We start from the raw sequence: 24,169 nt of genomic DNA, 5'->3' as shown, positions 1-24,169 counted from the left end.
TGACAGACTGAAGCAGCGGCCTAGCCGTGACTAGTTATATTCAACACTACTCAGCGCCATACAGCGTTAATCAGCTCTATTCAAGTTGTCCCAGCTTTTTTGTGCATAGTTCTTTACGTCGGAGTATCCCACTCATTCCCTTCTCCTATCCAAGTTCCAAATAAAAACCTAAAAACCAAAGATACTGGCCTGCTTCTTGTCTGAGGTAAAACACTTGGAAAAACGCCAGACTGTTCTGTTGTTGCTAATGGTAACCCAGGGGAACCCACACACAGCAGCTTCCATGGGAGTAGTGCTACATGTACAATCATTTACAATAATTTACATTTATTCAAAAGCAGTCATGTCATCATGACGATCTTAAAGTGGTTGTAACCCTAACAAAAAAAAATCCTGATCCTTTAAGGCACAGGTGTCAAACACAAGGCCCGCGGGCCAAATGCGGCCCCCCAGGCCATTTCATGTGGCCCTCGCACCTCTCTGGCAGTTGCAGCACCCCCCTTGTCTCTGCCCCCACATTGTCTCAGTAGTCGGCAGCAGAGGGGACAAAACTCCTTTGCCAGATCCAGCGCTTCTCTGGGCAGCTGCAGAAAGGCTCGTCTTTGCCCACCCCCCCCCCCCCCCCACTTCTCAGCTGTCCGCAGCAGAGAGGAGGGCAGAACTCCTCCTACAGATCCTGCACCTCTCTGTGCAGCCGCAACACCATCTTGTCTCTGCCTCCCCTGGTCTCAGCATTCAGCAGACTCTGGAAGCTGACTCCAGCCCTCCTCTGGTCCTCCGCCAGATCCAGCATTTTCTTCTTCCCAGATCCACCTGCATCTTCTTCCTGGCAGCAGCACAAAATAAGGTGCATTGTGATGTAAGGAAGGGTGGGTGACTCTTGACATCTCGTGTAAAGGGATGTGGAGTGCTCTGAACATCTAATCTTACAGATATAACCGGCCCTTTGAGGGGAACCATAATTCTGATGTGGCCTGTGATGAAATTTGGTTTAACACCCCTGCTTTAAGGCATGATAGACAGCACAGTGCTTGTACTCAGGGCCATCTTACCGAATGGGCGACCTACCCAAGCATTAGTCCCGATTCCCGTGTGCATCCCGCCACCGAACTTAGCAAGTGGCAAGCGCCTGTCGGCCCTGCCAGGCCTCTTGGGCCGTGGAGGGGGAGCCCACAACTGCAGGAATGCCCGTCCGCCTCCACGGGAACAGACACACACAGGACAGTCGAGTCTGACTCCTGTTCGTGTGTGTGTTCCCCAGACCCAGCTGCCGAACTTGGAAGCTGTCATTAGCCTGGCACTGCTGTACCAATAAATATCGCCTGATGGATAATTTGCATTTTTATTCTCGTGGGTGATTGTGTAGGCAGGGCCCCAGTGCACTGCATTGCCTGGGGCCCTTTAATGCTCTTAAGATAGCACTGGTTGTACTTGTACTGTGTCATTTACTCCTCTCTTTGTTCTGAAAAACCTGGAAAAAAACAATAAAATGTTTTTTAAAAACTTCCTGTGTCCCCCTGTCTTCTCTCCCCCTGTCAGCTCAGGAGTCAGCATTAGGACAAAAATAAACCTTGATTAAAGGCATTTTAAAAGTTTGTAATCTGTTTTGTAAAACGATTATAGAATGTGCAGTGGGTCTAATTTTGTAACTTTATAGTGGAAAATCCCTTATTTACAGCGCCCTTGGGTGCTCACATGACCCACCACAGCTCTTCTTCCCCGCTTTGAGCACTACAGAGGGGACGCTGACGTCAACCGGGAGGAGAGGAGAAGATCTACCTCGGGTCATGTGAGAGCCCAGCGGTGCTGTAAATAAGGTCTTTTCCACAATAAAGTTACAAAAGGAGACGCACTGCACATTATATAATATTTTTTGCAAAACGGATTACATGTTTTTACAATGACTTTAACTAGGGCTTATTTTCCGGGTAGGGCTTTGATTGCAGCCAGTCCTAAAATTAACGCTAGGTCTTATTTTTGGGGTAGGGCTTATTTTCAGGGAAACAGGGTAAGAGCTTATAATCTAAAAGGGAGGAGCAAGTGATACAAAAGGTAGTAACTGTAAAAATTAGGAAGTGAGGTTGAATTATTATCATACAGGATTTATATAGTGCCAAACAGTTTACGCAGCACTTTAAAATATAAAGGGAGATTGTACAGATACAATACAACTTAACACAAGAGGGTTACAACAGCTTTGCTCCTTAGAGCTTACAATCTAAAAGGGAGGGGTAAGTGATACAAAAGGTAGTAACTGTGAAAATTAAGAAGTGGGGTTAAGTTATTATTATTATACAGGATTTATATAGTGGCAACAGTTTGCACAGCACTTTACATATAAAGGAAGACAGTACAGTTAAAATACAATTCAATTCAAGAAGGTTTGGGCAGCTTCGCTCCTGAGAGCTTACAATCTAAAAGGGAAGAGAAAGTGATTCAAAAGGTATTAACTGTGAAAATTAAGAAGTGGGGATCAATTATTATTATACAGGATTCATATAGTGGCAACAGTTTGCACAGCACTTTACATAAAAAGGAAGACAGTACAGTTACAATATAATTAAATTCAAGAAGGTTTGGGCAGCTTTGCTCCTGAGAGCTTACAATCTAAAAGGGAGGAGCAAGTGATACAAAAGGTTGTAACTGTGAAAATTATGAAGTGAGGTTAAATTATTATTATTCAGGATTTATATAGTGCCAACAGTTTACACAGCACTTGACAATATAAAGGGAGACTGTACAGATACAATACAACCTAACACAAGAGGGTTACAATAGCTTTGCTCCTTAGAGCTTACAATCTAAAAGGGAGGGGTTAGTGATACAAAAGTTAGTAACTGTGAAAATTAGGAAGTTGGATAAATTATTATTAAACAGGATTTAAATAGTGCCAACAGTTTGCACAGCACTTTACATATAAAGGAAGACAGTACAGTTAAAATACAATTAAATTCAAGAAAGTTTGGGCAGCTTTGCTCCTGAGAGCTTACAATCTAAAAGCGGAGCAAGTGATATAAAAGGTAGTAACTGTGAAAATTAAAAAGTGGGGTTGAATTATTATTATACAGGATTTCTATAGCACCAACAGTTTACGCATCACTTTACAATATAGACAATACAGATACAATACAAGAGGGTTTGGACAGCTTTGCTCCAGACAGCTTACAATCTAAAAGGGAGGGATAAGTGATGCAAAATGTAGTGTGAAAATTAAGAAGCGGAGTTGAATTATTAGTATACAGGGTTTAAATATCGCCGGCAGTTTGTGCAGCACTTTACAATATAAAAGGAGCCAGTACAGGCAGATACAATAATATTTAATACAAAAGGAATCAGAGGGCTTTGCTCTTAAGAGCTAACAATCTATTTTTTTTTCTTTTTTCAAGCCACACGCTGGTACGGAGCAGGAAAATATGGTGATTAGCCAAAGGTCACTTAAACAAAGCCGGAGCTCGTGAGAATGTTTAACATGAAGCCTCCACCCACACACCTGTGCCACCTCCACCCAACCTCTTGACAGATGAGCCTCAGCAACTGCACCGTCGGGACCCAAGTGACGTCAGCTGCTTCCACTGCCCCCGACCAGGCAACTTTTCCATCACTTTTCTGGAAATAGAAGCCATTGGATTGCTGAACAGCAAAACTAATGAAAAGTCTCCATCCTCCCATCCATCAGGACAGCCGGTGGTGTCATTCGGTGTGATCAGCTGCTCCAGTCCCCCCACCTCGCTGGTTTAATTAAAGCGTTTAGCCGCTGAATACATTTTAATAAATTTCCTCGGGGAGCTCCAGACTTTTTTTTATTTTTATGTGGGAGAAGACGGGGCAAAGGTCGGGAGCGGAGCCGGCAGATCACCCCTGTGGGTTCGGGTTGTAGAGTGGAAGGAGGACTCCAGGCAGTGCACTGCTGAAACAAAGGAGCTGTCCAGCAGAATGGAGCTACACCCATCCATCACCGCTGCGTGTAAGTCTCACTCCTCCTGCACTCTGTGCTTCCAGTACTGACTGTGATTGCTCTTTGTAGGAAACGTTACATTTCTGGGCAATTCTTTATTTGGGTGTTGATTGGGAAATACAGAGCCATGGAGCATAGCTGTGAGCTGGTTAACCACTTCAGCTCCAGAAGGTTTTACCCCCTTAATGACCAGGCCATTTTTTGCGATTCGGCACTGCGTTACTTTAACTAACAATTGCGCAGTCGTGCGATGCTGTACCCAAATACAATTGATGTCCTTTTTTCCCAGAAATAGAGCTTTCTTTTGGTGGTATTTGAGTATAAGAGTGACAATTTTGAAAAGAAAAAAACAATATTTTTTACTTTCTGCTATAAAACATTCCCAATAAAAAAATTTTTAAAAATCTTATTTTTTTATCAGTTTAGTCCAATTTGTATTCTGCTACATATTTTTGGTAAAAAAAAAATCCCAAAAAGCGTATTTTTGCGCAAACGTTATCGCGTTTACAAACTACGGGATAGATTAATGGACTTTTTATTTTTTTTTTTTGTTTTTATTAGTAATGGTGGTGATCTGCGATTTTTAGCAGGACTGCGACATTGGGGTGGACAAATCTGACACTAAGTGACACTTTTTGGGGACCAGTGACATTACTACAGTGATCAGTGCTAAATAATATGAACTGTTACTGTAGAAATGACACTGGCAGGGAAGGGGTTAACACTGGGGGTGATCAAGGGGTTAAATGTAAGCCTAAATGTGCTTACTAAGGGTCCTTTTCATACGAACGATCTGATCAGATCTGCCTGTCAGTTTTTCAGGCGGACCTGATCGGATGCCCCATGCATCCCTATGGGGCAGCAGATGTTAGGGGAGACATGTCCTCTGACACCCGATGCTATCCGCTTCCAATCCTATCTGTGAAAGCCGGACGGATGGAAACCCTATTTTCCATCAGTCCAGCGGATCGGATTGGATGGGATCGGATGAGAACGGACAGGCGGTCCGTTCTCATCCGATTTCTCCATAGAGGACAGCGGGGATCTGACAGTTCCATCTCCGCACACAGAGCGGAGACGGAGCTGCCGTCCACCTGCTCAGCGGGGATCGGTGGATCAATCCCTGCTGAGCAGATCAGAGTCCATGCGGACTGTGTGAAAGGACCCCAACTGGGGGGAGGGGGGGGGCTCTGTGAAAGGCACACAGAGGTCGGTGTTGAGCTTAGCTGAGACACACAATCTCACTGTGCCTGTCTGACAGAAGAGCCGTCTGCTTTGTTTACATAGGCAGGCAGCTCTCCTGTCAGTTTCCCCGAAGATCGTGGGAGGCCGGCGGTGATTGAGCCCGCTCCCACTGCGGTCTGGCTCCCGCTGTGTCTAATCACAGCGGGAGCCAGGGCTGCCCTGCCGCAATAAATCTGTGTCAGGCGGTCGGCAAATGGTTAAAGTAGATCTATACCCTAACTGGATGATGCTTGTTATTTATAAAAAGACGTTTACACGGCGCCAACAATCTATACTGCGCTTTACATAATGTACATCCAGTGCCTGCCCTCAAGGAGCTTACAATCTAAAAATGACCATACACTATACAATCTGATTGTACAATCTCCTTTCGGGCTCTGGCTGTTTCACATGGGTGGTATTGCCTACCGACCTCTGAAAAGTGATATAGTGGCAGCTGCCAGGAGGCGATCCTGATCCTGGTACAGTAGATACCAGCCGACATTCGGGGCATGTGGGGGGATCCTTGTTTTACAGAAGCCGATCTCGGAGCCGGCTTCTATCGGACAAGCTTGCTGGAAAACCAGCAGCTGATCGTCACTCTCAGCCAATGGCTGCAAGCTCTGATCAGTGTGTTCTGGCGGGGGCGGTCCCCCTGTCAGAGCACAAAAGCTCAGCAGGAGATCTCTGTACTAAAATCTCATTGTTAGTACAGCAACCTCTTTCAAAGTATTCTGTCTACCAGGCTTTAGATTTTAAGCGTAACTCCACTTTTGTTGAGAAAAAAACATTCCTCTCTGGCTGATCTCTGTACATTGCAAGGATTATAAGAACCTTTGTTGCAGATTCCTACCTTTTTGTTATTCTGAAGAAATCCCTGTGCGTCTGTCTGTGTCCATGTTGAATGTGTAGCTAATGGGAGTGTTTTCATAATTATAAATCAGCTGCTGTACTTGCAGGGCTCTAATGAGGAAAGTGGTAGGGTCGGCATCCCTTTATGCATTATTTCCTATTGGTAGTACCTCACTAAAAAATGACATTTTTGTTGCAGGGGATGCCAATCATCAGACTTCTGGAAAAATTGGTGAGCCAATCACACAAGCAGGAAATGATGTTTCTGGGGTGTGGTCAGTATACATTCTGTGTACAGAACGCCTCCAGGTGGCCATATTGCATTGGTAATTTTTTTTTTCCAAATTTTATTTTTATTCAGAAAATAGCAAAGGAAACATTTCAAAACATTTGTCTCAGAACTCAAACAAGAGTATTGGTCATGTTTGTCTCTAGCTGACCAGATTAGGTCCTCAAATTTGAATATCTCCTCTACCTTCCTCATCCAAAGGGCAATGGTCGGGGGGCCGGGATCCCTCCAGCAAAGGGGAATGCAAGACTTTGCGGCATCCAGAAAATAGCGGAGGATAGATATTTTTTGTACTTGATATTTTTTGTACTTGCTGGACGGTATGTCCGGGGTATTTAATAGAAAAAAGGTGGGATCGGAAGGGATTGGACGTTCCGTGAATTTTTGGGCAATGTCCCTCACCTGGATCCAGAACACCTGAAGTTATGGGCAGTCCCAGAAAAGAAGTAGAAGCGTGCCCAGTCTCTCCTGGCATCTCCCTTGTGCTTCAGGGGCTGGGGCCAGTCGGGCACGGTCTTGCATATCTGGTGGACCTGCCCTAAGGTCCGCCGCTTCTGGATCCGAGTGTATAATTTTGTCTACTCGCTCATGAACATTAATTTGATCAAATCCCCTACCCAGGCTTTACTGGGCAAACAGATTGACCAGGCCCCCAAACACACCAAACGCTTGGTCACTTTTATATTCACAGCGGCCAAGATCGCCATAGCTCGCTCCTGGCGGTCCCCGGTGGTCTTACTTGAATTGCTTAAAGCTAAGCTAACCTGGATTATGGTGTATGAGCGAATGGTGGCCATCCTCCAGGATAAGCTACCCCTCTTCGAGAAGACCTGGGACCCCTGGATGAGATATCTGGCGGGACCCCGGTAACTTGTGGATCTTCCATTACTGACCTTTGCCTGAATGGCCTACCGTTATTGTTCGGCCCCCCTGAGGCGGACCTTGACACCTTTCCCCCTCACTGATCCTAGACTCCTCCACCTCCCTTCCTTTTGCTTTCCCCTTTCTGCTTCTCTCCACTTCCTTCTCTTTCCCTTTCTGTCACTTTCTTGGCCCCTCTTTTCTCTGTTGTTCTGTCGCCTGACAGATACGGTCCCCTGGGGATCTTTTGGAGTTGGTTGACACCGCTTATTGCGGCCTCGTTTTTATTAATCCATTGTTGTGTTTTATATTTGCCACGTCCCTGGGGTCGCCTTGCTGTCCCGAGGCCGGTTGGGTGGCGGTGGGTTGGGACTGGGCAGTCGCTCCCCCCCCTGTTCGGCGCAGTGTGTTCCCTTTTTGGGGCGCCGGGGGGGGGGGGGGGCTTTTTTGGTCTGACCCGGGCCGCCTAGGCTCGAGACTTGTTAGTATTTTTGTTGATTAGCAGCATGTACTTTTGTTCTGTGTTCCCTTGGGGGCTGCGTCCCTGAATCTCCTTTTCATACTGAGTTGTCATGTTTTATAACTACTGCTATTCCTATGTTTTATTATGTATGTTTAAATTGCACTTAAACTAAATAAAAATCTATTGAAATCTAAAAAAAGAAAAACATGAAAGACAAAGGCATAATGAGCTGGTGTGCATCGCATACTAGCTCATTATGAAATACTTACCTTAGAACGAAGCCCCCGCAGTGCCGCCCACTCACCGTAAAACGGCAGACATTTTCAGCCGTCCTTCTTCCTGGTTCGCGTCCTCCAGCCATCTGATTGGCCAAAGAGACGATAACATCACTCCCGCGCATGCGCGCAGGAGCCGCCGTTCACGGCACAGGGCTCTGAAGGAACGGCACAGGTGGCCGTTCCTTCAGAGCGCATGCGCCGATGACGTCATCGGCTGCATGAAAAGTAAATATCTCCTAAACGGTGCAAGTTAGGTAAGTCTTATTATAGGCTTACCTATAGGCAAAAGTCTATTGGTAGGGTTTACAACCTCTTCATGGCCTATTTAGATAGAAGCCAATTAACCTAGCAGCATGACTTTGAAGTGTGGTAGGAAACTGGGGCACCTATGTAAGCACCAGGAAAACATGCAAAGACCTGTATAGGATTTGAACCGAGAACCCCAGTGCTGCAAGACAGAGGTGCTAACCACTAAGCCATTGTGCCTTTTTATAATGTTTCAGCTTTGTTTTGCACCCCGTTGCTAACTATCTCATGCAGTCTCTTTGCAGCCACTTCCTGATCTAGTAGTGGCATATCACTGTAGTGGACCATGGCAGCATGTTAGGCCTAGGCATGGCTTCTTATATAATGGATTCGGAAAGTATTCACAGCGCTTAACTTTTTCTACATTTTGTTACGTTACAGCCTTTTTCCAAAATGGATTAAATTCATTATTTTCTTCAAAATTTTAAAAACAATACCCATAATGACAACGTGAAAGAAGTTTGTTTGAAATCTTTGAAAATGTATTAAAAATAAATAAACAAAAAAAATCCCATATAAATAATTATTTACAGCCTTTGCCTCGCTCAAAATTGAGCTCAGGTGCATCCTATTTCCACTGATCATCTTTGAGATGTTTCTACAATTGGATTGGAGTCCACCTGTGGTACATTCAGTTGATTGCACATGATTTCGAAAGGCACACACCTGTCTATAGAAGGTCCCACAGTTAACAGTGCATGTCAGAGCACAAACCAACCCATGAAGTCCAAGGACTTTTCTGTAGACCTTCGAGACAGGATTGTATGGAGGCACAGATCTGGGGAAGGGTACAGAACAATTTCTGCAGCATTGGAGGACTCAATGAGCACATTGGCCCCCATCATCCATAAATGGAAGAAGTTTGGAACCACCAGGACTCTTCTTAGAGCGGGCCGCCTGGCCAAACTGAGCGATCGGTGGAGAAGGGCCTTCGTTAGGGAGGTGACCAAGAACCTGATGGTCACTCTGACAGAGCTCCGGCATTCCTCTGTGGAGAGAGGAGAACCTTCCAGAAGAACAACCATCTCTGCAGCACTCCACCAATAAGGCCTGTATGGTAGAGTGGCCAGACAGAAGCCACTTCTCAGTAAAAGGCACCTGAAAGACTTCCAGAGGACTTCCAGACCATGAGTAGCAAAATTCTCTGGTCTGATGAAACAAAGATTAAACTCTCTGGCCTGAGAAGCAAGCGTCTTGTCTGGAGGAAACCAGGCACCGCTCATTACCTGGCCAATACCATCCCTACAGTGAAGCATGGTGGTGGCAGCATCATGCTGTGGGGATGTTTTTCAGTGGCAGGAACTGGGAGACTAGTCAAGATTGATGGAAAGATGTATGCAGTAATATACAGAGACATCCTTGACGAAAACTGGCTCAGAGCGCCGTGGGCCTCAGACTGGGCAAAAGGTTCATCTTCCAACAGGACAAAGACCGTAAGCACACAGCCAAGATAACAAAGGAGTGGCTGTGGGACAACTCTGTGAATGTCCTTGAGTGGCCCAGCCAGAGCCCAGACTTGAACCTGATTAAACATCTCTGGAGATAACTGAAAATAGCTGAGCACCAATGCTCCCCATCCGACCTGATGGAGCTTGAGAGGTCCTGCAAAGAAAAATAGGAGAAACTGCCCAAAATTAGATGTGCCAAGCTTGTAGCATCATATTCAAAAAGACTTGTGGCTGTAATTGGTGCCAAAGTGAATACTTACAGTTGTGCTCATAAGTTTACATACCTTGGCATAATTTTTGATTTCTTGGCCATTTTTCAGAGAATATGAATGATAACACACAAACTTTTCTTTCACTCATGATTAGTGTTTGGCTGAAGCCATTTATTATCAATCAACGGTGTTTACTCTTTTTAAATCATAATGACAATAGAAACTACACAAATGACCCTGATCAAAAGTTTACAAACCCCAGTTCCTAATACCATGTATTGCGCCCTTTAACATCAAAAACAGCTTGAAGTATTTTGTGGTATTTGTCATTGAGGCTCTTTATCTTCTCAGATGGTAAAGCTGCCCATTCTTCCTGGCAAAAAAGCCTCCAGTTCCTATAAATTCTTAGGCTGTCTTGCATAAACGGCACGTTTGAGATCTCCCCAGAGTGGCTCAATGATATTGAGGTCAGGAGACTGAGATGGCCACTCCAGAACCTTCACTTTATTCTGCTGTAGCCAATGACAGGTCGACTTGGCCTTGTGTTTAGGATCATTGTCATGTTGGAATGTCCAAGTACGTCCCAATGCGCAGCTTCTGGGCTGATGAATGCAAATTTTCCTCCAGTACTTTTTGATAACATACTGCATTCATCTTGCCATCAATTCTGACCAAATTTCCCGTGCCTTTGTAGCTCACACATCCCTAAAACCTCAGCGATCCACCTCCGTGTCTCAGTATGAATGGTGTACCTTTCATCATAGGACTTGTTGACTCCTCTCCAAATGTAGCGTTTATGGTTGTGGCCAATTTTGGTCTCATCACTCCAAATGACTTTGTGCCAGAAGGTTTGAGGCTTGTTTCTGTGCTGTTTGGCATATTGTAAGCAGGATACTTTGTGGCATTTGCATAGTAATGGATTTCTTATGGCAACTCGACCATGCAGTCCATCTTTCTTCAAGTGCCTCTTTATTCTGCATCTTGAAACAGCCAGACCACATGTTTTCAGAGAGTCCGGTACTTCACCTGAAGTTATTTGTGGGTTTTTCTTTGCATCCCCAACAATTTTTTCCTGGCAGTTGTGGCTGAAATTTTAGTTGCTCTACCTAGCCGTGGTTTAGTTTCCACAGAACCCCTCATTTTCCACTTCTTGATTAGAGTTTGAACACTGCTGATTGGCAATCTCAATTCCTTGGATATCTTTTTATATCCCTTTCCTGTTTTATACAGTTCAACAACCTTTTCCCACAAATCCTTTGACAATTCTTGTGCTTTCCCCATGACTCAGAATCCAGAAACGTCAGTGCAGCACTGGATGAAAGATGCAAGGGTCTGTCAGGAGTCCAGAAACTCATTGACCTTTAAAACACACACACTAATTACAAGCAAACAGATCCCAGGTGAGGATGGTTACATTTAAAAGCCATTCAAACCCCTTTGTGTCAACTTGTGTGCATGTTATCAGGCCAGAATCACCAGGGTATGTAAACTTTTGATCAGGGTAATTTGGGTAGTTTCAGTTGTCATTATGATTTAACCACTTTTCCTGACCAGGGGGTATTTTGCGATTCGGCACTGTGTGACTTTAACAGACAATTACGCGGTTGTACCCAAACTAATTTTGACGTCCTTTTTTTCCCACAAACAGAGCTTTCTTTTGGTGGTATTTGATCACCTGTGCGATTTTTTGATCATGCGCTATAAACAAAAAAAGAGCGACAATTTTGCAAAAATAACAATATTTTTCACATTTTTTTTATATGAAATTCCCCCCCAAAAATGTAAAAATCTAAATTTTTTTAAATTTTTGGCCAATTTGTTTTCTGCTACCTATGTTAGGTAAAAAAAAATCACAATAAGCGTATTTTGATTGGTTTGCGCAAAAGTTATTGCGTTTACTAACTAAGGGAAAGATTTTTGTCATTTTTGTTGTTTTTTTTTCACGCGTAATGGAGGCGATCTGCGATTTTTTTTGCGGTACTGCGACATTGCGGCGGACAAATCGGACCCTTGACTGACATTTTTGACACTTTTGGGGGTACCAGTGACATTACTACAGTAATCAGTGCTATACATATGCACTGTTACTGTAAAAATGACACTGGGAGGGAAGGGGTTAACTTTATTGGAGAGGGAGGGGTTAAGTGTGTCCCTAAGTGCGTGATTCTAACTGCCATTGGATGTGGCTAGTGGTGTAATAGCACAGATCAACGGTCCTACATAGCAGGACCGAGTGATCAGTGCTTTTACACAGGGGAGAGTGACAGGCGGCTTTGTTTACATTAGCCGCCTGCCTTTCTGCCTCTCTACCCGACGATCGCGAGTGACCGGCGGACATCGGGTCCGCCGGTCACACGCGCCGGCTTCGTCGGGTACGTCACTTTGCCTGGGAGGGGCTGACCGCCGCCATATATAGTCGGGCGACGGTCGGCAAGTGGTAAAAAGAGTAAACACAGTTGATTGATAATAAATGGCTTCAGCCAAACACTAATACTACAAAAGACTTCAAGCTGGTTTTGATGTTAAAGGGGGCAATACACGGTATTAGGAACTGGGGTATGTACATTTTTGATCAGGATCATTTGGGTCGTTTCTGTTGTCATTATGATTTAGAAAAGTTTTTGTGTTATCATTCATATTCTTGGAAAAATGGGCAAGAAATCATCAATTCTGCCAGGGTATGTAAACTTATGAGCACAACTGTATGTACATATGAGAAAATGGAAAACTGTATGTACATGGTCTTTTTTCCATTTTTTCTTTATTTTTAATAAATTTGCAAAGATTTCAAGCAAACTTTTTTCACATTGTCATTAATGGGATATTGTTTGTAGAATTTGAAGGAAAATAATGAATTTAGTCCATTTTGGAATAAGGCTGTAACATAACAAAACCTGGAAAAAGTGAAGCGCTGTGAATACTTTCCGGATGCACTGTATAGAATCACATGTGACAAGGCAACAACACAGAAGAGCAGCTGGGAGATAAGGACAGAGCTTTGTCAACCCAAAACAGAAGAACTTCAGCAAGGACTTTGGCAGGATTACCAGGTGTTACAGATTTAGAGATATTTGGCTTTGTGAAATGATATTTACAGCTAAAGTCCCGATTCACATATTTGCTCTGCAAATCACATGTGATGTCTGTGCGATGCAAATTCAGCTATACAGATTGTATGGATAAATTTGCATCGCATTCGGACACAACTTGCACAGGATCCTTTTTTGGGTCCGTACAGAATCGGATTGCATGGGTGCTCACACTATGCGATCCGATTCATGTCCGAACTGACAGTTTGCTCTGCGATATGCAAACTGATCTGGGGGGGTGTCGTTAACTTTGTATTGCCACCCCCAGCGATTCGCATATGGCAGTGTGAACTTCCTGCGATTTGAATGCGATACGGGAACCCGCAGTGGATTCGCAGGGTTCCCGCATCGCATATGTGTGAACCGGGACTAAAGCATATATATGGAATAGTGATTGGGTTTACATCTACTTTACCCTCTTCAGCTCCGAAAGCTTTTACCCCCCTTCATGGCCAGGCCATTTTTTGCTATTTGGCACTGCGCTACTTTAACTGGCAATTGCAAGATTACGCAACAATGTACTCAAACGAAATTTATAGCATTTTTTTCACACAAATAGAGCTTTTTTTTTCGTGGTATTTGACCACCACTGGGTTTTTTATTTTTGCGGTATAAATGAAAAAAGACTGAAAATTTTGAAACAAAATATTTTTCATTTTCTGCTATAAAAGATATATATATATATATATATATATATATATATATATATATATATTAAAAAAAAATCGAATTTCTTGATAAATGTTGGCAAAAATGTATTCTGCTACAAGTCTAGTGTATTTTGTGTGGTTTGTGTGAAAGTTATAGCATCTACCATCTATGGTATATATATATATATATATATATATATATATATATATATATATGTAGCACCCTCCTAGGTAGGTGCTAGTGAGAGACTATAGTTTTGGCTCTATCTGCCTATCAGAGGAGCAGCAGGAAAATCTATATTAGTGAGGTCTGCTCAGTGTGCTCGGTGTGTGATTCATTGAGTCTAGAGGAGTGTTTCACACTGGTCTAATAGGGAGGCATGCTGGACAGTGGCAGGAAACCTGACCAATGGATACATAGGCTTTGATACTTTCCTGGGGATTGGTAGAGACAGGCTGTCTCGGTGCATTATGGGATACTGTATAAAAGCCAGGAACACATGTGCTGTGGTGAGCAGACTCCCGGAGGGAGGGTGGCGGCTGCCTCCTCTGTAGCAGTGGCACGTGGCTTTAGGAGGTCAGCCTGAGGGCCCGAGGAACGGAGCTGAACCCAGAGGTCCAGGAAAGTTGACTGAGGGGGAGACACTGGAGACCCTAGAAAAACAGTATCCGTGAGTACAGGGGATTGTGTCAAGGGGCCTGACCTGAGGGGGGCCATCCCGGAGTAATATAGTCAGTGGATGGGTGTCAGTGGTCAAGAAGGAGGATACTAGGAGAGTGTCCTGAAGATAACATTAGTTCTTTAAGTCATCTGGAAAGAGACTTAACTCTAAATCCACCTAAGTGGCCAGGTGGTTCAACAGCCTGGCTGTATCAACAGAGAGATGACCTTCAAACTTTGTACATAGTTAATCTGGAGTATATTTTTTATACTACTAATGGGAACTGACTAACTGCCACTGACATCACCAGTGATACAAATACAGTGATCAGTGCTAATACTATACATTGTCACTGTACTAATTACACTGGCTGGGAAGGGGTTAACATCTCGGGTGATAAAAGGGTTAAATGTATTTCTAACAATGTGTAATGTGTATAATGGGGTTGATTTACGAAAAACTGGAGAGTGAAAAATCTGGTGCTGCATGGTAGCCAATCAGCCTCTAACTTCAGCTTGTTCAATTAAGCTTTGACAAAATAAAGCCTGGAAGTTGATTGGTTTCTATGCAGAGCTCCTCCAGTTTTAGTAAATCAACCCCTGTGTGCTGTTTTCACTAAGCAATGTACTATGCAGGGGGAAAAGAAAACGCACATTGCTGCTGACAGTAGAGAGGCTTGTGCTGTTTACCCACACGGGGCTCTCTTCTGTCAGCCGATCGGGAGGGTTCCAGCCATAAATCATTGGCCAGGACCCGCTGATTGGCTTGTGCTGTAGCAAATGACAGCACAGCCAGGGTGGCATGCGTGACCCTTCCCAGAAATACCAAATCAGGTATGTGTATATGATTTGGCGCATTAGGGCCACCCTGCCACCGTATAAGTGGTCCTGAAGCTATTAATTCAGACATAAACCTTTCGGTACACATCCTGTACAGGTGTAACATTACAGTCCTGCCAAGAACTGACCTTGTTGAGTGTCTGAAAACAAGAATTAACCAGCATTGCCTACAACAAACAGACTTTTAAGGCTCATTTTACATCTTCAGTGGTGTCTTCTTCCCCTTTGAAAAGTCATCTGTAGTGGATCACCTTTCAGAGTGCAGTTGACAAGCAATTGTTGCCTCCTCACCACCTGTTTTGAATCACTTAACCACTTGCCTACTAGGCCTATTTTTGACATTTGGTGTTTACAAGCTAAAATCAGTTGTTTTTGCTAGAAAACTACTTAGAACCCCCAAACATTATATATATATTTTTAGCAGAGACCCTAGAGAATAAAATGGAGATTATTGCAATATTTTTTATCACACTGTATTTGCGCAGCGGTCTTCCAAATGCAATTTTTTTGAAAAAAAAATTCACTTTTTTTAATTAAAAAATTAGAAACCAGTAAAGTTAGCCCATTTTTTTTCCATAATGTGAAAGATAATGTTACGCCGAGTAAATAGATACCCAACATGTCATGCTTCAAAATTTCGCACGCTCACGGAATGGCGACAAACTTTGGTACTTAAAAATCCCCATAGGCAACATTTTAAAAATTTCTACAGGTTGCCATCTTAGAGTTACAGAGGAGGTCTAGGGCTCAAATTATTGCTCTTGCTCTATCGATCGCGACGATACCTCACATGTGTGGTTTAAACACCATTTACATATGTGGGCGGGGGTTTCCGTATGCGTTCGCTTCTGCGCTCGAGCTAACGGGGACAGGGCGATTAAATTTTTTTTTTTTTTTTTACTATTTATTATTTTTTACTTTTACACCGTTTTAAAAAAAAAAAAAAACTGATCATTTTTATTTCTATTACAAGGAATGTAAACATTCCTTGTAATCGAAATAGGCACGACAGGACCTCTTTTTTGTGAGATCTGGGGTCAAAAAGTCCTCAGATCTCACAAGTACACTAAAAGATAGAAAATAAAATAAAATGAAAAAAAAAAAGGGACCTTTAAGCCGGTTGCTAGGCAACGACGTTTGCCGTCGCTCTGGTCCTCCAAGACCATAGAGTCGAGTGAGGGCAAGCTTGCCCTCACTCGACATCCTGTCTGTGAGGATCTGGGACCCGATCGGTTTCCCCGCTGCCGGCGGATCCGGTAAGCAGGGAAAAGGACCGGGACGCGGCGGGAGGGGGGGGCACCTCTTCCACCATCCCGGAAGGGTGATCCTGCGGCGAATCCGCCGCTGGGACCACCCTTATCGGAAAGCCGACCGCCTGCAGTTTAAAAAAATACCAGGGTTATGGCAGCTGTCTGCTGCCATAACACCGGTATTTACGGTTAAATGCAGGACATATATATACTGTACATTGGCCGGTAGGGGGGTGGTTAAAGACCACAGGACTGAGTTACAACTGTGTGCATATCAGTGTCAAAGTTCCCATGGCACACACTCCTGGAATGGGCTTAAAGTAGGACTATAGGCAAAATTTTCTTTTTCGTTTTGCATAGCGCAAGGGAGGGTTATAACCCCTGTCAGATTTCATTTCACCATCTGTGTCCCATTGCGGAGATTTCCCCTCACTTCCTGTCCCATAGCCAAACAGGAAATGAGACTCCCTGCAAATTGGGATGAAATCCTTGGGGACCCCCAGGTCACTGGAACTACTGTTCTCATTGGAAGATTTCCCCTCTATTACTTCTGGGGACAACCCAAAATTTGGGGATTTTCTGTTACTTTCAATGATAATAGTAAACAGCACAATTAGGGAGATTAACATGGACAGACAGCAATAAAAAAAAAACGGACAGGGGTTCTAATCCCTCTGCTCTCTATCCAATACTAAAAAAAAGTTTTGCCCTTAGTTCTACTTTAAAGTGGAGTTCCACCCTAAATTTATACTTACCTCCATCTTCTCGCTCCGGGTCACCTGAAAAACAAATGGATAATCACAATTTTTTTTTTTTTTACTTACCTCGTATAGAAGAAAATATACTTACCTTACTTCCTTCTTCCTCCCCTCGGCGGCCACGGCGATTCGTCACTTCCTGGCTTTGCAATGATTCCTGGGAGCTGAACGTCATCGCTCCCAGGAATCAATGCGCCTGCACCGGCCCCAACGTCAGTTCCGGTGCGCGCGCCATTCCCTTCTAAACAGCTTCTGGGCATGCCCAGAAGCTGTGGAGGGATGACACGCGCGCACCGGAAGTGACGGCGGGGCCGGTGCAGTGCATCATGGGACCGAAGAAGAAGGAAGAGGACGCAGAAGAGGATCGCGCTGGCTTCAAGCTGCCCACACCTGAGATGGCAGCGCTGGACAATACATTTTCAAGGTAAGTATTTGTCCTAAAAGGTAAGTGCAACCCGGGACAGATCAGAGGCTATCCATTGTGGAATGTACTAGCCCTGACTGTCCCGGGGGTATTTTTATTAAAAAAAAGTATTCCCAGGGTGGAACTCCGCTTTAACCACTTCCGGACCGCACGCCACAGTTTTACATCGGTATTTTGATGTTGAATACCGGCAGATAGCTGCCATAACCTTGGTATTTTCTTACAGGGCCGGCGGTCCTCTTTCACATAAAAGTGCTCCCAGCGGCGGATTCAACGCAGGATCACTTTTATGGGTGGCAGGAGAGGTGCCCCCCCCCCCCTCCTGCCAATTCCTGGTCATTTTCCCCTTTTCCCCACTTACTGGAGCTGTCTGAAGCAGGGAAAATGATCCAGTCCATATCCCAGGCAGGAAGTCGAGTGAGGGCAAGCATGGGCGTCCGCAGGTAGTGCCCCCACCTGGAATCTCAAGTTCCCCTTTCAAGTGGTTGTTAAGCCACATTATACCATCCTGTCTGGTCCATGTATTAATCCTGTGTGCCCCTGTGTATGTGTTTTTAAAAAATAAGCCATTCTTTACCAGTTTTCAGAGGGCTGAGCGCCGTTCACGTGACCTGTCAGCTCTCTCCTCTCCCCGTCTGACCGGGGCCGAGGATTCCTCACTGATGTCAGTCGGGAGGGGAGGAGGAGGGGAGGGGAGGGGGAGAGGAGAAGAAAGGCAGTGGGTCTCGTGAGCGGCGATTGACGCTCTGAGAACTTGTAAAGAATAGCTTATTTTTATAAAAGAGAGACACAGGGGCACACAGGATGATGGAGGCACGTAAACTGACCACAGTGTCAGGACTCAGCCGCCATGGTATACAATGATCCGTTTTTTTTTCTAGGTTAAATGCTTTAAAAATAAATGCTGCTGTTTGCTCTTTAAAAATAAATACTCAAAATGAGTTTCATGACATTGTTGAAAAGGGGCGGAGCATGGGTGACCTTAAAATGTTGCCCCTCCCTGAAAAAATTTCTGCGGACGCCCATGAGGGCAAGCTGGCCGCCACCTGACTCTATGGCCTTGGAGGCCTGGAACGACGTCATGTCGCTTCCTCCCAACGGCCTTGAAGGGCCCATTTTTTTTCTTGCTGAAAAAAATGACTTTTTCTTTTTGTCTTTTTCACTTTTAAGGGTAGATGTGAGATCTGAGGTCTTTCTGACCCCAGATCTCACATTAAAGAGGCACGTGTTGGGGTATGCTGGAGGGTCTATTGATGCTGGCTGCTGGGGGATTTATTGTCGCTGGTATGGATCTGTTTTTGTGTGGGGGCCTATTCTTGCTAGGTAGGTCTATTGTTGCTGGTGGGGGTCTATAGTTGCTGGGAGCGATCTAATTTTGAGGCAGAGGTCTATTGTTGCTGGCTGCTGGATGGTCTATTAATGCTGATTGCTGGGAGATCTAATGTTGCTGATTGGAGTCTATTATTGCTGGGTTGTTATATTGTTGTGTAAGGGCCTATTGTTGCTGGAGGGGGGGGGGTGGGTTCTCTTTCTGCTGGGGTGGGTTCTTTTGTTGCTGGAGGGGACTACTATTGCTAGGGTGGGGTCTATTGTTGCTCAATGTTTTACTGCCTTTCTTGATATCATTAACAAATTAAATACAAATTACTTATGCCTCGTACACACGCAACGATTATCGGCCGACCGATCGTCCGACTTTTGTCCAGAGTGGTGTTTTGTTGGTTGGAATGTGCCTAGACTGCACACACATTTTCTCGGCCAACAAAAATCTACTTCAGAAGTGATGTCATGTGCTGGTTTACTTTCCGTTTGCTCATCAGATTTTTGTCTGCCGAAATCTGTACTGACTGACGGAAAATCGGCCGTTGTGTTGACGGCCAACAAAAATTTTATAGCCTGCACACCAGATTTTTTTCAGCCGAAAAGTCGGAGTCGGTTGTCGGAAGCATCATACTAACAAGCCGAAAATCGGCCGATCGGACGTTGGCCGAAAATTCCCGGCCAATAATCGATGCGTGTGTACGAGGCTTTAGTAGCAGAAAAGGATATTTGGTTCTGTATTCTCTAAAAAGGGCGGTATTGGGAGGTGGATAGGGGGTGGAACCAAGGGATGGTACTCAGAGGTTGGTAGGGGGCAGAGACGAGGGGTGACTTAGAAGGAGGGAGTTCCTGCAGCTGTTCTCTGAGAAAAAAAAAACGGTCCTACATGGGCCCCATAACAATGCACTTTTCCACTGTGATCATGTTGGACGCCATCTGAAGATCCACGGTGTGCTGGTAAATATGTATATTGACAAGTGCATGTATTACACACCGTTGCAGAGGAGTTCTAATGCGGCCCCACTCACTTGAATTGATCGCTTTTGGCAGCGATTTTCATTGACCGGTAACACGGTATTATTTAGAAGTACAACGTATCTTCCTGATCTGTTAAATGTTTTCAGTCGCGGTGTTTTGTGGTATTTTTCTCTGTTTAGAGTAGTTTATATTACTGCTGGTTTGTGTCTATGCCTCTGCCAAGAATTGAATACCTGTCTATATATAGAGCTGGACGGTAACTTGGGCGCTCATGAAACCAGCCATAAAATGTCTCTCTATGGTCATCTGACAGGCTGAGAGGTAAAAGATGAAGTGTCTCATAGACTCGGCTTTGTAAAAAATAGCGAGGTGGAATGCGGCTGAAGGCCCTTATGTCACACCCCTCGTATATCACACAGTACATGTCTCCATGATGTCACATAGATATGGAATATTTTGCTGTACGCCTTGTTCTCAATGCATTTGATTAAAGTAGAACAAAAGGCAAAACATTTTTTTTTTTTCATTTTGGATAGAGTAAAGGAGGGTCATATCCCCTGTCAGGTTTTTTTTTTTTTACCAACCGTGTCCCATTGGGGATATTTACCTTCACTTCCTGTCCAATGGCCACAACAGGAAGTGAGAGGAATTACCTCCAAAGTGAAGGAATCCCTGGTTGTCACCAGAACTAGGAACTAGTGCCCGCACTGGAAGATTTCCCCTCTATTCCTGTACTGGTGTCAATCCAATGGTTTGGGATTTTCTTTCACCTTCAATGATAAGGGTAAACAGGACAAATAGAGAGGGTGAATCTCCCTAACATGACAGCAATAAAAACTGACAGGTGTTCTAGCCCCTCTGCACTCTATCCAAAACTAAAAAAAAAAAAAATGGTTTGTCTTAGTTCTTTAGTTCACAGACACAACAGGAAGTGAGGGGAAATCCCTCCAACGTCAGGTGATAGGTGAATGCAAAAACAAGAAGCCTGGTATTGTTTTTTAAGGGAAACCCCATGCAAAACACACACAAAAAAAAAAGTACAGGTCCCCTCAAAAATCAATACCAGACCCTTACCTAAGCTAAGGTGACCAGATTTATAAAATAAAATCCGGGGACATATTGTTTTTTTTTTTGCAAATGGTAAACTATTTTATAAACATATTTTCCTCAAATTGTATATGCATTGTATGTGGTATGTGTGGTAATGGAATGATTGTATGATATATACACGTTATCTCTCACATTTCGTCCAAGAGATAACAAAAAAGATACTAATTATAATTTAGATATCATTTTTTAGGATATGACCAAATGTTAGGAAGATAAGATAGAGAAAAAACTTCAATGAATATTTTGTATTTTACCAAAGAAGTGCAGGGGTGGGCGATGTGCAGAGTGCAGCCCTCAGGGGTGGGCGATATGCAGAGTGCAGCCCTCAGGGGTGGGCGATGTGCAGAGTGCAGCCCTCAGGGGTGGGCGATATGCAGAGTGCAGCCCTCAGGGGTGGGCGATGTGCAGAGTGCAGCCCTCAGGGGTGGGCGATGTGCAGAGTGCAGCCCTCTGGGGTGGGCAATGTGCAGAGTGCAGCCCTTTGGCGGCCCTGTTCACACCTGAGCATTTTTTCGGGTCATAAAATGCTCATCTCTGAAGTCTCAAAACGCCCAACAAGCAAAATCCCATTAATTTCAATGGCCCTGTTCACATATGAGCGTTTTGTCACCTGAAGCTAAACGCCTGAATCTCAAAAAAGTACATGAGCTTCTTTTTTGGCAGATTACAGGCGTTTTTGTTAGATGTCTATGCCTGCCTCCAAACACCTGCAAAAAATGACCCAAAAAAAACGCCTGAAAGTGATACGCTCAGGTGTGAATGGAGCCTATGGGTACCGCTACCAGATGCAACTAAGGGCTCATTCACAAGTGCAGCAGATGCTTCTGCTTCTCTGAAAAGCGATCCAAGTGTGTTTGACAGGTGGTGAGGAGGCGATTTTTTGCCTCCTCACCACTTGATTTAAACCCATGATTGCCATGCAATGCACGCGATTGTGGCACAGTAGTACGGCGATTAGAGGTTTAAATCAGGTGTGAGGAGGCGACACTGCCCGGTGATCTTTGACTTCTCCCATGTTGTTTAGGTAGATCTTCACCTCTTTAAAGTGGAGTTCCACCCAAAAGTGGAACTTCCGCTTTAAGGACTCTTCACCCCCTGACATGCCACATTTGTCATGTCATTTTTTTTTTGGGGGCGGGAGCTTGGATTTGACAGGTACCCGCTGCAACTTCTGTTTAGGCCGCCTAGGCGGCTCGAGTGGAAGTTCTCCTCTCCCCCCTTCCTCCTGCAATCTTCTGGGACATGTCAGAGGTCCCAGAAGATTGCCCGGCCATTCAGGATGTGCAGCGCAATGCCAACGCCACGGAGAGGACAGGGAGAGGATCGAGGCTTCGGGCGGCCGCATTGCTGAATTGTGGGACGGGTGAGTGTGTGTTTATTGATGTATGAGCATCACGTGTCAGCAAACCTCCCCCCCCCCCCAAGAAACAAAAAAAGAAAACAGAGCACAAATCTGTATGCTTACCCACTAAGCATAAATTCCCCCTCCCCCCAGTACAAATCCACCCCCCCGCTAAGAATCCCCTTCCCAGCACGAATGCCCCCCCCCAGCTTAAATAATCTTATGTCCCCAGCAAAATTCCACTCCCCCAAACCCCCCCCCCCCCAAAAAAAAATAAAATAAATTCCCCACTCCTAGTACAAATCCTCCTATCCTGCTAATTTATTCTCTGAGCGCAAATCCTCTCCCCCTACTCCAAATCCCCCCTCCCAGAACATATTCACCCCAATCCCCCATCCTAATACAAATCCTCCCCCCAAATTTGCCTTCATAGCACAAATACCCCCAATCATTCCTGCTAGCACAAATTCCTCCCCCCAAAAAATCCCCCCCCCAGCACAAATATCCTCCTTCCCCTACCATATTACCTTTTCTAGCACAACCCCCCCCCCCCCCCCCAAAAAAAAAAATTCCCCCTCCTAGCACAAATCTTCTTCCCCCATCGCCCCTTCCAACATAAATCCCCTGAAATCATCACTCCTAGCACACCTCCCCAAATTTCCCCCTCCTAGAACAATTCTTATCCCATGCGGCCCCCCAAATCCCCCCTCCGCAAGCATATCCTCTCCCTCCAACCTCACCTCACATGATACCACAGTGCCTAGGGCAGCGATCCCTCCTGCCCACCCCTTGTCCCAGCCCTGACTATAGCCAGTCTGTGGGAGGCAGAATTATTGTTGGTTGGTAGGGGATCAAATACTTATTTTACTCACTGAACTGCAACTCAATTTATAACACTTGTATTTTCTGAATTTTTGGTTAATATTCTGTCTCTATCATTTAAAATACACCTATGATAAAAATTATAGACCCTTCATTTCTTTGTAAGTGGGCAAACTTACAAAATCTGCATGGGATCAAATAATTATTTTCTTCACTGTAAAAAAAGAAATAAAATGGAAGCAGACAGACCTTTTAATTAACTGTATTAAGCACTATGTGCATTAAATCCATAGAGCTAAATAATTGTATATATACAGTATATATGTGTGTGTGAATATATATATAAATGGCTCTTGTAGTGTGTGATTTGCAGAGTAGGGCTCATTGTGTCCTGCCCAGTGGTCGATCACTCATGTGTCAGAATGAAATGTACTGTAATCTCGGGAAGGCAGAACTGCCAGGTAACCGACGCGGCTGGAATAATAGGCACCCAGAAGAGTTCGGAGGAGACTATTGCTTTTATAAGAGGAACTAATTGGAATGGAACAATAAAATGTATTTGCTCATGTGGCAAGCCTTAATGGCATTTGTTCTCTGTTTATTGTCACAGGTAATGGATGCAAAAGATAATGGCGCTTGCGGTTTCTTTGTATCTTTCTCCCCAACCCACGGCTCCGGCAAACAATGTCCACAGAACACGGCAACCCCTGAGAAGATGAAGCCGCTGAATTCAGCAAACCTCCTTCGCTGGACGGTGCTGCTCCTCAATTATCTCTGGAAAGGTATCCTCCTCGTCTGCTCTAACCCACAAATGCACCTTCTGCTCTTCTGACTTTTATTTCTAACTTATTTCATTTCTTCCCCCGTGATTGGTAGTAACAGGGTAGCTCTGTATATATTTACCTGAACAGGTTTTTTTGTTGTTCGCTGCAGGGCTGGGTACTGACCGACTTTTTAACCACTTTTTCCCCCTTAACCACTTAAGCCCCGGAAGATTTTACCCCCTTCCTGACCACGGCCTGTTTTGCGATTCGGCA

The 24,169-nt window shown here is 44.5% G+C and overlaps 1 protein-coding gene across 2 annotated transcripts in view; it reads left to right on the top strand.

Moving 5' to 3' along the window:
* Nucleotides 1–24,169, top strand: part of LOC309552334 (uncharacterized protein) — a gene marked incomplete at its 5' end in the record, with an annotated part of 91,209 nt that overhangs the window by 31,933 nt on the left and 35,107 nt on the right. The window contains 2 exons of one of the 2 annotated variants that reach the window (XM_082253246.1): nucleotides 3,387–3,964; nucleotides 23,743–23,914. In XM_082253246.1, coding sequence (XP_082109372.1) covers nucleotides 23,746–23,914 — 169 coding nt within the window. Of the gene's footprint in view, nucleotides 1–3,386; nucleotides 3,965–23,685; nucleotides 23,915–24,169 lie in introns of those variants that run through there. The other variant, XM_082253245.1, reaches the window with a different exon arrangement.

Source organism: Pelophylax lessonae, assembly GCF_965119305.1.
Source record: "Pelophylax lessonae genome assembly, chromosome: 4".
In the NCBI taxonomy this organism is placed as follows: domain Eukaryota; kingdom Metazoa; phylum Chordata; class Amphibia; order Anura; family Ranidae; genus Pelophylax; species Pelophylax lessonae.
Note: the sequence above shows the minus strand (reverse complement) of the source record. Positions and strands in the feature narration are given on the sequence as shown.